Source organism: Carlito syrichta, unplaced genomic scaffold (genome assembly GCF_000164805.1).
Source record: "Carlito syrichta isolate Samal-C Ts95f unplaced genomic scaffold, Tarsius_syrichta-2.0.1 Scaffold308355, whole genome shotgun sequence".
NCBI lineage: Eukaryota > Metazoa > Chordata > Mammalia > Primates > Tarsiidae > Carlito > Carlito syrichta.
In genome coordinates, this window is record NW_007252451.1 from 510,720 (window position 1) to 527,001 (window position 16,282).

The 16,282-nt window shown below is 45.4% G+C and overlaps 1 protein-coding gene across 1 annotated transcript in view; it reads right to left on the reverse strand.

Moving 5' to 3' along the window:
• Positions 1-16,282, reverse strand: part of ADCY8 (adenylate cyclase 8) — a gene marked incomplete at its 5' end in the record, with an annotated part of 226,442 nt that overhangs the window by 14,012 nt on the left and 196,148 nt on the right. The window contains 2 exons of the mRNA XM_008065444.2: positions 2,067-2,213; positions 15,323-15,481. Coding sequence (XP_008063635.2) covers positions 2,067-2,213; positions 15,323-15,481 — 306 coding nt within the window. The remainder of the gene's footprint in view (positions 1-2,066; positions 2,214-15,322; positions 15,482-16,282) is intronic.

The following is a 16,282-nucleotide window of genomic DNA, read 5'->3' on the forward strand; positions in this document are numbered from 1 at the left end:
TCATTTAGCAGCCTTTTGCCTGTTACTATTTCAGCTCAAGGATCTTGGGATGCCTCCAGCTACCCACCTCCCTCCCTCTGCCTCCGCAAGACTGCACTCCCCAGTTTCTGCTGGCTGTGGGCTGATCTGACGTGGCCCTGTGGAGAGGGGGAACTCTTCTTTCTTCTCTTCAGAACTACTTGGCCAAGGGCCATTTTCAGGTCTGGGTAAAGCTGCCTCCTCCTCAGAAGTCGATTGGAGGCAGCAGGAGGCTTCGTTACTTCATTTGCTATCCATGCTGCAAATCCATCTACTCTACAGCTGAAGGTATCTGGGGGCACAGTGTGTGGTCCCTGGTCAACCCCTTCGTTAGTTCCCTAGTGCAAGCAGGGAAGTGAGAAGCGAAAGGACTCTAGGGTTGGCCAAGGAAGGGACTGCGGGCTGAGGGGACCCTGCACTGGGTCATTGCAAACACAGTCTTGGGAAGTGTGATCTGTGCAAAGTTCAGCTTTCCTCTGAGCCAAGAAAGAATTCTGCAGGAATCTCAAGTTCCTGTGGTAATTAGATCAGCATGAAGAGGATTAAAGTGAACATCAGGCGTCTGGTTGGAGCTCAGCCAGGCAGAATCTATAGGGCTTCTCTTGACTAAAAAAAAAAAAAAAAAAAGGGCATGTGTGGGTGACCCAAGGACTCACACCAGCAATGCTGAACGTGCCTGGGGTTAGTATTTAGGGAATGTTTTTATTTTTCCTGTTGACTACATTCTCGTCCAGTCTTCTTTTTTCCCACCTCCTCCCCTTTCCTCCTCTTTTCTTCCTCCTCCTCATCTCTGCCACTCTCACCTCCTCCTTATCTCCTTCTCTTTCTCTTATTGGTCCTCTTCCTCCTTGTTTTAAAACCTGGGTTCCAAAGAACTTCCCTGGGCAGACACCCATTTCTACCATGAGGGGGCGCTGCCCTCCTCCTCTGCTTTTGGAAGATGCTAGGGTTTCTATCATGTGGTGCATGGAGATGCAAATTTAGTTCAAATTTACTTTATTCACTAAAATTTAAAAATGTGCGAGTAAGCACTTTTGGAAGATGGCTTGCAATAAAGTGTAAAACACAACAAAGCCTATTGTTTAAGGCGATGCAGTCAATGCTGTTGGTGCCCTAGCCCAAGCCCCTTTGTGGGGTCATCGTCCAGAATGTCATGAGTGCTGTCTACTGACAGTGCATCACTGCACCCTTTTTTGGAGGATTGCCTGGGGTTAGTGGGAAGCCCTTTGCTGGAATTGCGTGGGGATTAGGTACCACCTCTAGCCAATAATGACTGACCCATGCAGGTGTTCAAAAGCATGGGCCTCTTGCCTCTGTGTGAGACAGTTGTACCATTTACCCACCTGAGTTCCCTGAGGGATCAGCCTGAGATTAGACTTCAGTTGAACCCACATCTTTCTTGGGCTTCTTCCCTGACATTTTCTCAATGAGTCACTTGCTTCCCATCTGAGGTTTCAGCAACTGGATGGACACTGCTGTCCTTCATCAAGATGGGGTCTGGGGGCAGGGGGAGAAGGCCCACCCGGTCAAGTTCACTAATGGAACTGAAGTGCAGCATGGGTATTTTTTCCTTATGTAATGTGTTCTTTAGACTCACAGAGCCTGGAAGAAGAAACTGCTATCTGGACTATGTTCATATTTGTGTTCAGTTCTCCGACCAAATGCTAATTGATGGTGTTTAGCTTTGACACTTTGAGCAGAGAAAGACATGTCCCCATCAGTGTCTACTCTCTGTGATGACAGTTTCTGAGTAGCATTGGCCTTGGACAGGCCTCGAACAAGTCTTGGTGTTATCATTTGCTAGTTATGTGATATTGAGTTAAGTTACTTACCCTCTTTGAGGCTTATTCCCCAAATGGAAAAAAACCCCAATTTATCTCAGGTGATAACTGTGATAATTAAACCAGATAATGCATGTCTGTGTTTATAATGCAGGCTGGGATTCCGTAAGTGCCACACATAAACGGTCATTCCTACAATGAAGAACATGATGCTATGACAACAATGCTGCCCATTTGTGACCATCAGTTTCTCAGGCTGAGATTTACCTCATCGAAGTCAGCAATGATCTCATTCAGCAGACGCAAGCATTCCACTCCCTGGTTATTCATTTCAGTCTGTGAGTAAAAGTCCGCAAATCCTGGGATGGAAGCAAACATTACCCCAACAGCATCGTAGGATTGAGAATACAGCTCCTGGACAGAGACACACAGAGAAGGAGTAAGAGACAATCATCCGAGGTCAGGTTTTTTGGCATCCATGCCTGTGCATGCAGGAGATGGAAAATGGGGCTTAGACACCATGATGTCAACACTGTAAGTCTTAGTCCATTTGGGCTGCTATAATAAAACATTGTAGACTGGGTTGCCTATGAACAACATAAATTTATTCCTCGTGGTTCTAGAGTCAGGACATTCAAGATCAAGATCAAGATTTTCTGTGTGGTGAGAAGCCACTTTCTGGTTCACAGATGGCGCCTTCCAACTGTGTCCTCACATGGTGGAAACGGCAGGGCAGCTCTCTGAGGGCTCTTTTATAAGAGGACTAATCCCATTCCTGAGGGGTCCCCACCCTCAATCTCCACCAAAATCTCCACCTCCTAATACCATCATCTTGGGAGTTAGGATTTCAACATATGAATTTTGGAATGACATAAACATTCACTCCATTGCACAATAGTCAAAAATCATCACCACATGGGTTGGGACCAGCAAAAATGTGTGGTCTCCAGCCTCAGTAAGGCCCTGATTTCTGACTACCCATTTATTTTGTCCTTGGTCAGCTTCCTTTTCTGTTCTCAATGGCTAATCCAAACCCTCACCAATGTGGTGATCTTACCTTCTACTACATTGAGAAAACTGTGACTCTCAACGGTAACCTACCTTTGTTTCAACCTTATTCCCATCCTTATATCCTTGCCTAAGTTCATATTCATTGTCATGCCTTTTTCCTTCAACTCCAGATGATGTGTTTTCCTTCTCCTATTGAAAGTCATTGCTTCTATGCTCCCAACCCTTCTGTAACATCTTCTGTAACTTAATTCCTCAGTGATCCTTTTCTTTCTTATTTCTGTCTCCTATCCTCCTCTCCTGGATCCTTCTCATCCTCTAAGAGTCACTTCTAAGAAAAGGGACAAAGTGACTGGGATCCTGCAGACACTTGTAACTACCACTAGTATCTTTTCATCCTTGCTTCCAAACTTCTCAAACTAGCTTTCTTTGCTGTCTGTTCCCACATGCTTAATGTCCATTCACATCTCAGGCTGAAATGAAATGAGTCGAGAACAGGCCAGCCTGCCAGTCACAGTGGAAAGATCAGTGTGTACATGTCAGTTCATGTCTTATTGGACACCTCTGCAGATGGGTATATTTATTGATCACTCCCAAGATTTCATTTCTCTTGACTTTCTATGCTTTAGTGACATCCCTTGCTTTTCTCATTCCTGACCCCTTCAGGAATGCCCTTTTTTGTTGACTTACCTTCCACCTTAGATGTTGCTTATTGTCATGGTTCTGACATGATCCACTGAATGGATCCAATTTTACACACTGAACTGGTTCATCTCATTCACTCCCAGTCTTTCCAATACCATGTGCTGACAGTTTCTAAATTCCCATCTTCAGGTTAGTTCTCCTTCTTGGACTTCAAACTGCCATGTTCCATGCTGGGTTGTCCTCACACTCCTCTAATTACAAATGCAATACACCAAATGCATCTTCTCTCCTGCTAAACTTGCACCTGCTCCTTTGTTCTCTAACTCAGTTGGTGGCACTGGCATTGCCACATCATCAAAGTGGTGATGACAGACCCAGAGTCATCGAGCCTCCTTCCCCATCACGTCCATATTCAGTAAATTACTAAGTCCTGCTGGGTTTTTGTCTTTTAAACATTTTTTTCTAACCCTCCCACCACTTTAAAAAAAAATCAGGCTCTTTCCATTTTTTCCCCTCAACCACTACTATGAGAGCCTCTTTACTGGGTTTCCTGACTCCAGACTTGTCCCATTCAAAGGCATCTTCCATGTGGCAGCCAGAGTGACATTTTTTTTTTCGAGTTGGAGTCTCACTCTGTTGCCCAGACTGGAGTACAGTGGCCGTTCCCGGCTACCGCAGCCTCGACCTGCTGGGCTCTGGTGATCCTTCTGCCTCAGCCTTCCAAGTAGCTGGAACTACAGGAACATGCTACCACGCCCCCGGCTAATTTTTTGATTTATTATAATCAAAATGAGGTCATGCCAAGTTGCCCAGGCAGGTCTCGAATCCGCGGGCTCAGGCAATCTACTCACCTTGCCTCCCAAAGTGCGGGATTACAGGCTGAGCCACCGAGCCCGGCTCAGAGTGACCTTTTAAAGATACAACATTGACCTCGCCTCTCCCATTCTTAAAACCTTCCAGTGGCCTACCACTGCCCTCAGCGTAAAGCTCAAACATTGAAGCTCAACACCCATGTATGCCCTCGCCTCACCTATCTCTTCAGCCTCAGTGTCTGCAGTTCTCCATGTTGGACCCTGTGCTCCAGAAGCATCTGTACAGCGTGGGCACACGGTGGCCGATGCCACAGGGACCCTGCCTGCATTCTCTCACCCAAAGTTCAGTGGTCAGCACTTGTGTTTCTCCGCATGGGGTTATCTCTGGTCACTAGAAGGCACTCTGCCCATATGTGAGCCACAAGCGGAAAGCCCTGGGAAACCAACAATTGATGGGAATTGGTTGGATAGTACTTTACCCCTTTGGCCAGATGATTTACCCAAATTTCCCAGTGGGGTTAAGCTCCAGTTTCCCACAGAGGTCACTAATCTGATAATGTATCACTTATCAGTTGCCCTCCTTTTCACTTTTGTACCTACCCATGATTCTTGGGACCACCACCGAGTAAATGACTTGCACTCAACTCCTTGTCTCAAGGTTTGCTTCTGGAAGAAGCCAAACAAAGACACAAACACTGTTCTAGTGCATACTTAAATGCTTTTATTTCTACTCTTTTCTACTCTATGTCCCTAGCTGGGAAATGTCCTCCCTCCCCTGCAGTTAACCTCCTTTACCAGACTAACTCTTGTCTTCACTGACTACTCAGAGACCATGTCTCCCATGACCTTCCCAGACTCACAGAGGGGGTTTAGTGGTGCTTGGTGTTCTCACAGCACCTTGAGCAATTCTATAATATACCCCTTGCTACCCGCATTATTGTCTTAATCTCCCTTTGAGTGTGGATTCCCATGAGGGCAAAAACCACATGCCACTCATCTTACTGCATTCAAACCATGCAGTTAGTATTTCTGGATGCCTAAATGTAATGCGTACTCTATACAGAGTCTGGCCCAAAGTAAATGCTCTAAACAGTTTGTTGAATGAATGAATCCCCGGGCTTTGTAGAAAGCATGAAGGGTTACGAATATCTCTCATACACTTAATGATTTAATCCTTTCAATGATCCCGTGAAATAGGATTATTATCCCCACTTTGCAGATATAAAAAATGAGACAGAGAGGAATTAAGTCATTTTGGATCACACACTAGTAGTGGATGAGACAGGGTAGAGGACTTCTAGGGCCTTTTCCGCTCTACACACCTGAGTGTTCCTCTTCTAGCTGCCATGCCCTAGGTCAGAGAAAGATGGTGTCAGTGATTCATGATCAGTTGGTCTTGATCTTTAAGTGTGGATGAATCTGAACTGATGCCTTCTCACAGGCAGCTGGTGACTGGCTGGGTTGGACTGGGTAGAGTGGGTGGAGTGCCGACTGCAGCCAAGGAGCAGAACAATGGTGAAGAGCTTTTCAAGGTGGATTCCTGTTCACCTTGGCCTTGAACAATGCAGTGATGCCATGAAGGAGTCTGACTGCTGTATGAGTTAGAGAACCTGCATAAGTAAACTTACAGAACTACATCCTTCTAATGACTGTGATGGTGGGGTAGGGGGCGTCTCTGTATGCTCTATGACCTATAGTATTAGTCTTGTAGGCCTGCCATAGTAAAGTACCACAGATTAAACAACAGACACTAATTTTCTCTCAGTTCTGGAGGCTAGATATCTGAGATTGGGATGCCAGCAGAGTTGTCTTCTGAGGCCTTTCTCCTTGTCTTGCAGATGGCTGTCTTCCCCCATGTCCTCACGTGGTCTTCCCTTATATTCTAACCTTCCTTTTCTATAAGGATGCCCGTCGTATTGGGTTAGGCCACCCTAATGTCCTCATTTTAACTTAATTGCTTCTTTGAAGACCCTGTATCCAAATACAGTCAAATTCTGAGGTCCTTGGGATTAGGACTTCAACAGACACATTTTGGAGAGAAATAATTCAGCCCATTATACCTATATTTTATTTTCTGCTTAAAAATAGAGAAAATAAGCCAGGCTCGGTGGCTCAGCCTGTAATCCCACGCTTTGGGAGGCTGAGGTGAGTGGATTGCCTGAACCCGAGGGTTCGAGACCCACCTGGGCAACTTGGTGAGACCTCATCTCTACAATAAATCAAAAAATTGGCCAGGCATGGTAGCGTGCGCCTGTAGTTCCAGCTACTTGGAAGGCTGAGGCGGAAAGATCGCCGGAGCCCAGCAGGCGAGGCTACGGTGGCCAGGAGCGGCCACTGCACTCCAGTCTGGGCGACTGAGTGAGATTCCAACTCAAAAAAAAAAAAAAAATAGAGAAAATAGCCTCTGAAATTCATTCTGTAGTTACATAGCCCAAGTCCCCTCCCATGTCAGTTTATTGACCTGTGGAATAAATGCCTTCCAGATATAAAGTGGCAAGTCACCAGGGGTTTCCTTTTACATGTTTGTCTACTTGAATGTTCTAATGAATCCTAGCTCCTCCCCCACTCTTCTTTGTTTGATTTCCCAGCTTTGTCAACATTTGAAATGTTCTGATTGCTTAAATAATATAATAATGATAAAAATATCAGTTATTTTCATTGAGCACTTACTATGTGCCAAGCACAGTGCAGAACACTGCACATGCATCTTCTCATTCAATGCTCATGACAACCCCGTGAGGCAGATATGACTAAGATCCTTATTGCACCTATAGGGAAACTGAGGCATGTAGAAGTTGAGTACTTTACCCAAGTCCCACAGCTGTTATTAGAGCTGAAATTTATACCCAGTCTGACAACAGAGTCCATGCTGCTGCTAATCATAAAAAATAATAATAGTAACAGCACCATAATAACAAGGATAAGCAGGAATCGGTTTCACTGGAACTGGAAACTGGTTCTGGTTCATCTATTTGAATGGGTGGTTGCTTGACGCTGGAGGGACCTGCAGCATAAAAGAGCACTGAGCTTGAAGAAATATGACCTGAGTTCAGATCTTGACTCTGTTGCATCCTATTGGTAGTTGGAGGGGAGGGGATTGGTGGGCTGGGATTCCCCCCTCCTCTCTGCCAGATGTTAACTGATGGAAGAGCGACCATGAGGGATTGATAGTCAGTTGAAGACTAACTGCTTAAACACAGGCTTTCCGGTGATGATGGGTTGGACAATGTGGCTTGGATTTGAGGCCAAAATGGGAATCTCTTGCTCCCTTCCATGGCACAGAGTTGCACTTTCCCACCAAGTGGCAGGCAGGAAACCTGGAGAATGGTGGGTCTCCATCTTCTTGGTGGGCAGGAAGGGACACCTGTACTACTGGGCTTGCTTCATGGGAGGAGAAAGCTTGTTCATCTTGGGCACAAACAATTCCATGAGGCGATAAAGACAGACTTGAGAAACTCATGAACCTTGAGCAAAGGGGCCCCACTCATGACTTGTGGTTCAGTGACTCTGGCTTTACTTAACGTGATGAAATAAAATACCATAAGAAAGGTAGAAGCTCCCTCCTCAGAACTTCTCCATCGCATGGAAGGTATTCCAGGGAGTTCTTTCCTCAGTTGTTCAAGGCAGGAATGTGGGAAGAGAGGCAAGGATGATTCCACAGATATGGTCACATGACTTTAGGCAAGTAAGGTGAATCCTATGCCCTTGGGTCCCTCGAGTGCTGACTATTGTTCGGCCTTTGCCGTGGTGGTACTGAGATGCTCAGGTTGTCCACTGACAATGACGATGGCTACTTTCACTGGTTCCAGTAACTATTTGTCCATTTGAGCCTGAGCTTGGTAACAACTTCCCACAATGGCTGACTCCAAGAGGCTTTACCATCCCTTCGTTATCCCTGTTGCTTCAGATAGAGCCCCAACAGAAAAGAGGTGGCACATTAAAAATTAAGATAGTTCAGGAAAGGTTAACTTACAAAGGACTTAATTAGGAAGAGGAGGGCAGAAAGTAGGGAAACCCTAAGGAATCCCTCAAGAGCCCAGGGCTAGTGGCAGTAGAGTGACATCCTTCTGGGCTCAAAGGGATGGGAAGAGCCCACAAGGAATGAGTTGGTTTAACATTGCAGGCCTCACACCCCTCCAAGGGGAGCTGTTATCTTCTGTGGAAGCATACAGTAAACCTCAGGGGATCCTAAGAGAATAAATATCATGATATCACTCTCCTCATGACCCCGCAATCTCCTACTCGGCAGCTTACATTGGCAATCTTTGACTGGGTGCCAGAGAGCACGGGAGGTCATTGACGTAGCCTGTGCAGGTCATCCTCTCTGCTCCTCCAAGCAGAGCAGGGAGGAGATGGGAGGGGATTTGAAGGGCCACGTGAAGGAGATGCAGCCCCGCTGCCCACACTCTCAGAGATGGCCCCTCATTCAACTCACTCCAGTCAACAGCTTTGAGTGTGCCATCTGTGTCTTACTATTTTGGGCTTAAAGGAGACAAAAACACTTTGTAAACTGGGGAAGGAGTGATGAATATAGAAAAGCTATTATTGTTTTATTGTCGTCTTCTGCTTGGGTGGAGGTACAGGTGTGGGATTTGTGTAGGATTTTGAGTATATACATATGTCCCTTTCATACCCCTAGATGCCAATATAAAGACTTTGATCCCCTCTCTGCCTGGGGGAATCATAGTCTTGTTCTTTACCTGATCAGGCTTTTCTGATTCCAAGTCCTGGGTTTCTTATACCAAGTTAAGCGACCTTTCTGCAGGGAGAAAGGATGTCTGACACCTTTTGACATATATCCTTCATGTCACGTGGGTCTTTGTTCTAATGTCACTTCCTTAGAGAGACCTTTCATGACCTCTGCTATAGTCTGAATGTGTCCCCTAAAATTCATGTATTGTTGAAACTTAATTGCCAATGTGATAGTATTAAGAGTGGAATCTTTAGAAGGTAGTTGAAATGAGGACAGAGCTCTCACGGATGGAGTTAGCACCTTTATAAAAGGGCCAGAGGGAGCGGGTTCCTTTTTTCCCTCTCTTCCACCATGTGCTGACACAGCGTTCAAAGTGCCATCTTGGAAGCAGAGACTGGGATCCTCACCAGACAGTGAACCTGCCAGCATCTTGTGCTTGGACTTCCTATCCTCCAAAACTGTGAGGAAATGCATTTCTGTTCCTTACAAATTCTCAGTTTCAAGCATTTTGTTATAGTGGCAGAAACGGACTAAGATACCTGTGTAAATACTCTTTCAATGCTCTATTCCATTATTCAGTGTTTTCTAGCCTCTTAAATTTACCACTGTATGACACTCTGCTGCATATTTATTTCTTTGCTTTACTGTCTGTCTTCTTATGAAAACACACGACGCAAGGTGGCAAGGACTTTGTGATTTTGTTCACTGTTTTAACCCCAGTATCTAGCACAGTACCTGTTGGCCCTCAATAAATACTTGATGAAGGAATGAATGAATGAAGAGATGGAAAAGGGGCTGGCTGTGACTGGGAAAGAGTAGTAAAAACAGTGATGGCTCACATATATCAGAACTGCACCCACAGCACATTTGAGTACAGCTCTGGCCTTTTCTTACTGATGCTACCTTCAGCGGGCTACACTTAATGCATTCTTATCCAATTCAGCTCTCGCCCCAATGAGGCAGTCAGTATGCTTTTCCCCACTGATTAGTTGAGGAAATGGACTCAAAGTGGTTGAGAATCCTGTAGTCAGTCCCACAGCGAGTGAGTGGCAGAGATGGAATTTGTGCTGTGTGGACTCTGAAACACCTGGGACAACTGCCCTTGCCAGTGTTTTCTCGACAGCTCCCATTAAAGCCATGATGAGCCAGTGCGCATTCTGAGACTCAGCGCTAGCCTGCTCTACACTGATGAGCTGCCCAGGCCTGGACCTGCAGCCAGCTTTATCTGCAAGAATGTTCCTGTGCTATATTCTTTTTTTTTTTTTTTTTTGCGTTGGAGTCTCACTCTGTCGCCCAGACTGGAGTGCAGTGGCCGCTCCCGGCCACAGCAGCCTCAACCTGCTGGGCTCCGGCGATCCTTCCACCTCAGCCTTCCGAGTAGCTGGAGTTACAGGCATGCGCTACCACGCCTGGCTGATTTTTTGATTTATTGTAGAGATGAGGTCTCGCCTGCCCAGGCGGGTTCTCGAACCCACAGGCTCAGGCAATCCACTCACCTCAGCCTCCCAAAGGCGCGGGATTACAGGCTGAGCCACTGAGCCGGGCTTCCTGTGCTATATTCTAAACTAAAAGCCCAGCAGAAGAGCAGAAGCTGCCAGAACCTCCTTGTGGGTAACACAGCTGTGGACAGGATGCTTCCAGGGGTGGGGTCCCGCCCATGTCCCTGTGTTTGAATGGCCTGCAGCTCTGTTTGTCTCTGCTCCCTTCGCTGCATGCACTGACAGTGAGGTGGAGGAGAAAACACGTTGGCTTTGGTGTTATACATACTTTGGTTTGAATTTGAGCTCACTACTCACTCACTAGCTTTGTGACCTCAGGTACATTTATTTCATTCTCTGAGCCTCCGTTTCTTTATCTATGAAACAAAGATTGCAATTCATCCTTTCTTATTGCATATAGAGTAAAATCCAAGCTCCTTCATTGCTCTTTAAGACTTACCCAGTTACCTCTCTTCTGGTCTCTATTATTTTACTTAAAAGATTAGAAAGCTTTTGGTCTTCCCATTTCTCCTTCTCAGCAAATATCCTGTAGTATTTCTTCTCTATGCCTTTGAGCATTTGGGTTTTCCTGCCAGAAACACTTTCCCTCTGCTTCTTTACCTCATTAACCAATGAGTCTCAGGAGGGCAGGTACAATTTGAGCCATTTTACAGATGAGGACTCAGAAGACTTAACTGCCCCAGATCACACAGCTAGTAAATGGCAGAGCTGGGATTTCAACACAAGACTCCCTTAGCTCAGGCTTTTCCCACTAGATCACATGGCCTTTCTTGGAGTGTCTTAAGAGGGGTTAGGATTTAAGAAGGGAGCCGAAGGAGAGGTTGAGCTTGCAGCAGTGACGCCAGTGGTGGCTCTGACCATGCCCCTGGCTGCTGTGGTCTGGGACACGCACGTAAGTTACACCTGACTTGCCAACTGGCGGCTGTGCGTTCTGTTCCTGAATATGGGCTATGGGATCATAGTCTGAAAAACCAGGGCCATGTTGATGCAAACAAGCCTGCTGGAGTCTGTGCACCAAGTGACTATTCTAGATCAGCTGAAGGTTAGCCAAGAATGCATCGCCACCCCAGAAACAGAGCTCATGAGAGGACAAGGTGATGCCTTGGGCATGGCTGTAGCCCCATGAAACTCACAGACGTCCCCAGGCAGATTTTTTTCCCCAAGGTTTGTATCATAGTTCAGATCTATAGCAAGAAGAGAAGCTAAAAATGCTTTTGCCTCTTGCAGAATGAAACTGGGAATTTTAGCAGGCCACAGCAGTCCTGCCCCTGCCCCATCACGCCTTCACATATTGCACAACTCTGTCTCTCTCTCTCTCTCTCTGACACACACACACACACACACACACACACACACACACACACACACACACACACACACCCCTAGTCTTGCCCAACTTCAGGGATGGTATAAGTAGCAAAATCATAAGCAGAGAGGGTGGCACCAAAGAAAGAAATGTGAGGATCTGGGTCCCTCTTATAGTTCTGCATAAAGACAGCTTGATGTCATGGACCTCTCAAGGTCCCAGTATCCTCAACAATAATGTGGGGCTGATGGGGCTCTCCTAAGGTCATGCACAGAAGGAAAGATAATTTTCATCAACTGCCTATCTCAGTGTCTAGCAAGCAGTACATGTTCAATAAACGGTATTTTATCATAATGTGAAAATTCACTAGGCCATGTGAACATGTTCAGTGTTTAATCCCAGTTGAGTGTGAACTGTTTAAATATTTATAAAACCTCAAACAACCCTGACAACACTCTTTATTAGACATGTCTTATAGGTATGATTAAGGGTGAAGCTGCTTTCTATTTTGCTCAGTGAGGGTTTGGTCTGGAGTCTTGGCATGCGTCTCTGGTTGGTTTCTTTCCTTTAGGGATGAAATCAATGTGTCCTTGTTCTTCCCCACTGGTCCCAAATACCTCGTTGTTTTGGCACCTTGATTTAAAAGTAGCTTTACTCTTTCTCCTCTTTGGATTTTACCTGAGAGGATTCATCTTTTCCATCTGGTAGTCATGGTTGATGAACACTGACATTCTTTCTGCTTTTGTGGCTTTGTCAAGATGCTCTTTCAACAAAGCCTCCCTCCTTAGGGAGCCTTGAGGGAAGCAAACCTGAACCCAATTCCAGAGAACTCCATCTGCTGAGGAGGGTGGGGTGGTGTTTTGATCTGCGTCTGAGGGAACCTAAAGGACCTGAGTATGTCAGAAACTGATTATTTGAGTAGTTGATTACTCATTACCTTGACTTTTCTTCCACTGGTTTTTCTTCGGTGGCTTGGATGGAGAATGGACCCCATAGTTCTCTCCCATTTCTACCCTCTAGGGTCCTAAGGGTCACAAACCCATATGTCTTTAGGACTCTCCAGGTAACATGAATGAGAGAGTACAGATGTGTAAATTGGAGCACCAATTCTATGCTCAAAGTCATCATAATCACAAATTAAAAAAGGAATCCAACCAGCTAACCACTGTCCCAGTCAACTGGCTTACTGGTGATATTTGTCTTCCAGTTTGTAATCTTTGTTACAAGGGGTTTTCCCTTCCTGTTTAGCTCATTTTGAAAATCTAGGAAGGGCTGCTTTAGTCCTGCTTCCCAGAAAATCCATATGGCCTTTGCAGCATCCTTAGCAAGGGGTCAACTCTCACCACCTGAAGGCTGCAGCAAGGGAACACACTATTCCAGTTAATGCACAAACCTTTAGTGAGCAATGGGGCCCTGAGCTGATGTGGTCTCTGTCTTGTGGATCTCCCAGTCTCACGGGGATAAGAAGACCTGGAGCCACTATCCTTATAAAGCTCATCTTGTTGTCACAAAGCTCAAAGATGTCCTCTGTGGCCCATCCACAGTCCTAGCTAGGGCTTCCCTTGGGAGTTTCACAGAGTAAAGTCAAGCTTGCTCACGTTCAGGCATTCAGAAGCACCTTCAGTGCCATCTTAAGCTACTTTCTCTTGAAGGTTAGAGAGTGAACCAAATCATTTGATTCTGTTGTTTCCACCGCCCATATCTGCTCCATTCATTCTACCTCGTGAAGACATCTGGGACTTCCTTCTCTCCGTCTCCATTGCCACCATTCTAGACCTCCTCACTAGGTTTTATTTGGGCTATTTCAGGGTTGCCAGCCCGGTTTCTGGTCCTCTGACTCTCCTACCGACCCTCTACTGGCAGCCAATTGAGTAGGTTGTCCTTGAAACTTGCCGGGTCTCCTACTCCACATAAAGGTGAGGCCTGGCAACCGGGTCCTGGTCAGGGTTTCTCTTTCAGACCACTTGCCACACTACCCTTCATCTTTGTGGTGGGTGGGAATCAGACTGGGACTTTATTTGGAAATAAATAAATTTGGACCTTACAGACGTAATTAAGATGGAGTCATACTGGAGGAGAGTGGATCCTACACTTATGACTGGTGTCCTTAAAAGAAGAGGAGAGGACACATGTGCTTTTAAGAAGGGCCTAGTAAAGACTAAGGCAGAACTTTGAATGTTGTGGCCACAGCCAAGGAACACCTGGGGCCACCAGAAGCTGAAAGAGGCAAGGATTCTCCCTTAGATCCTCCAGAGGGAGCATGAGACTGTCACACTTTTTTTTTTGAGGTGGATAGAAATATCAACCGCCCAGTTTTTTCTGCCTCAGCCTCCTAAGTAGCTGAGACTACAGGTGCACACCATCATGCCCGGCTGATTTTTAAAATTTTTTTGTAGCACTGAGGTCTTTCTATGTTGCCCAGACTGGTCTTGAACTCCTGGGCTCAAGAATCTTTCCACCTTTGCCTCCCAAAGGGCTGGAAATACAAGCATGAGCCACTGTGCTTGGCCAGTGAAATCTAACACCTTGATTTCAAACTTTGAATTTCCTGCACTGTTTCTTTAGGCATAATGTAACTTAAAAAATAGTTTTAAGTAAAAAGAGCATTTCTGAACATCTGCTACATGCTAGGCAATGTGCTAAGAAGACATATACACACACAGATATGCATATGTAGATATAGGTAAATGGCTATATATAAAAATATACACACATATATACATAAACATACATATATATTTTTATCATTCTTAATTGTGGTAAAATGCATATAATATACAACTTACCATCTCAACCACTTTTAAGTGTACAGTTCAGTGGTATTAAGTATAGTCACATTGTTGTGCAACCATCTTCACCATCTATCTCTAGAACCCTTCACCTTGTAAAACTGAAATTCTGTACCCATGAAACAATAACTCCCCATCCTCTCCTCTCTCCAGCCCCTGATAACCACCATTCTACTTTTTGTCTCTATGAATTTGGTTCTCTAAGAACCTCATAGAAGTATTTGAATTTTTGTGACTGGCTCATTTCACGCAGCAAAATGTCTTCAAGGTTCCTCCCTGCTGTGGCATGTGTCAGAACTGCCTTCCTTTTTAAGGCTGAATAATATTCCCCCATATGTTTATATCACATTTTGTTCATCCATTCATCCATCAATGGGTACTTGGCGTTGCCTCCACCTTTTGGCTATTGTAAATAATGCTTCTAGGTATACACGTCCCTCTGAGTCCTTTCTTTCAATTCTTTTTTTCAATTCTTTTGAAGTGAAATCGTTGGACATCTATATTTAAATAGATGCAGACACATACAAAAACTTTAAAATGTCAGTTTACTCTTGCAATGGAAACTTTATTATATCCATCTCCCAGGAAGTACTTGAGTTTGGGAGGCCACGGGTAGATTTCACAAGGCTAGGCAGTTTGGGTTGCGTACCACATGGTAGGCATGGTCTCCATTCTCACGATGTCAGTGAAAATTTTCCAGAGCCTGGGATCAATGTGAACAATGCCTATCACCCACCGCCACTTCTTGCTGCCTAGACCTGCCCGGCTCACCTCATTGTCCCGATCTTTCTCCAGGAAATGGCGTGCCACATGGCTGGGTAAGATATTCCGGAGCATGTTCTCATTGTGTTCCCTCAGCTCCTTCATCTCATTGATCTCCTCTTTGGCCTGTACTCGCCAAAGAAAGTCCAGGCGGGCTGTATACTCCAGCTGCAGTTCATGTGAAAAACAGAAGAAACAGGTAAACTTTCAGGGTACAGGCTTCAGAAACACACACAGCTGGAAGACGGGAAAGGCTTCTCTGGAAGTCTTCACAAAGGAAACAGCCTGATCTGAATATTTTGGGAGGCACTTTGCCAGAAGCCAAGCAATGAGAGGATAATTAGATCTCACAGGGATGTATACCCGCCCTTCTTAGCATTACTGTACCTGTGGTTTCATATTTGTTTGTGTAATAATCAGATAATGCCTGTGTTCTCTACTAGATTGTAGGTGTTATGTGGTCAGGGATCCCTTTACTTGTTCAACATTACATCCTTACTGTTATGGACCGGATGTGAGTGTCCCCCCCCAATTCTTGCATTGTAGCCCTAATCCCAATGTCATAGTAATTGGGACCTCTGGGAGGTAATCAGGGTGAGACAGGTCATTAAGGTGTGGCCCTCTGGTGAGATTATTCTCCTTATAAGAAGAGATCAAAGAGAGAGTGCTTGTTCCCTTGCCACATGCACACACTAAAAAATGGCCATGTGAGGACACAGCAGGGAGGTAGCCATCTGCAAGCCAGGGGGAGAGCCCGCATCAGAAATCAAACCCGGTTAGACCTCGATCTTGGATGTTCCAGCCTCTAGAACTGTGAGAAAATAAATTTCTGTTGTTTAAACCCACCCAGTCTATTGTATTTGGTTACAACAGCTCAAGCCTACTGATAATACACTTGCCATGTAGTAACATGTCTAGCACAGGGCAGGTCAATCAGTATTTGCTGGCTCAACAAATAGATTGCAATAA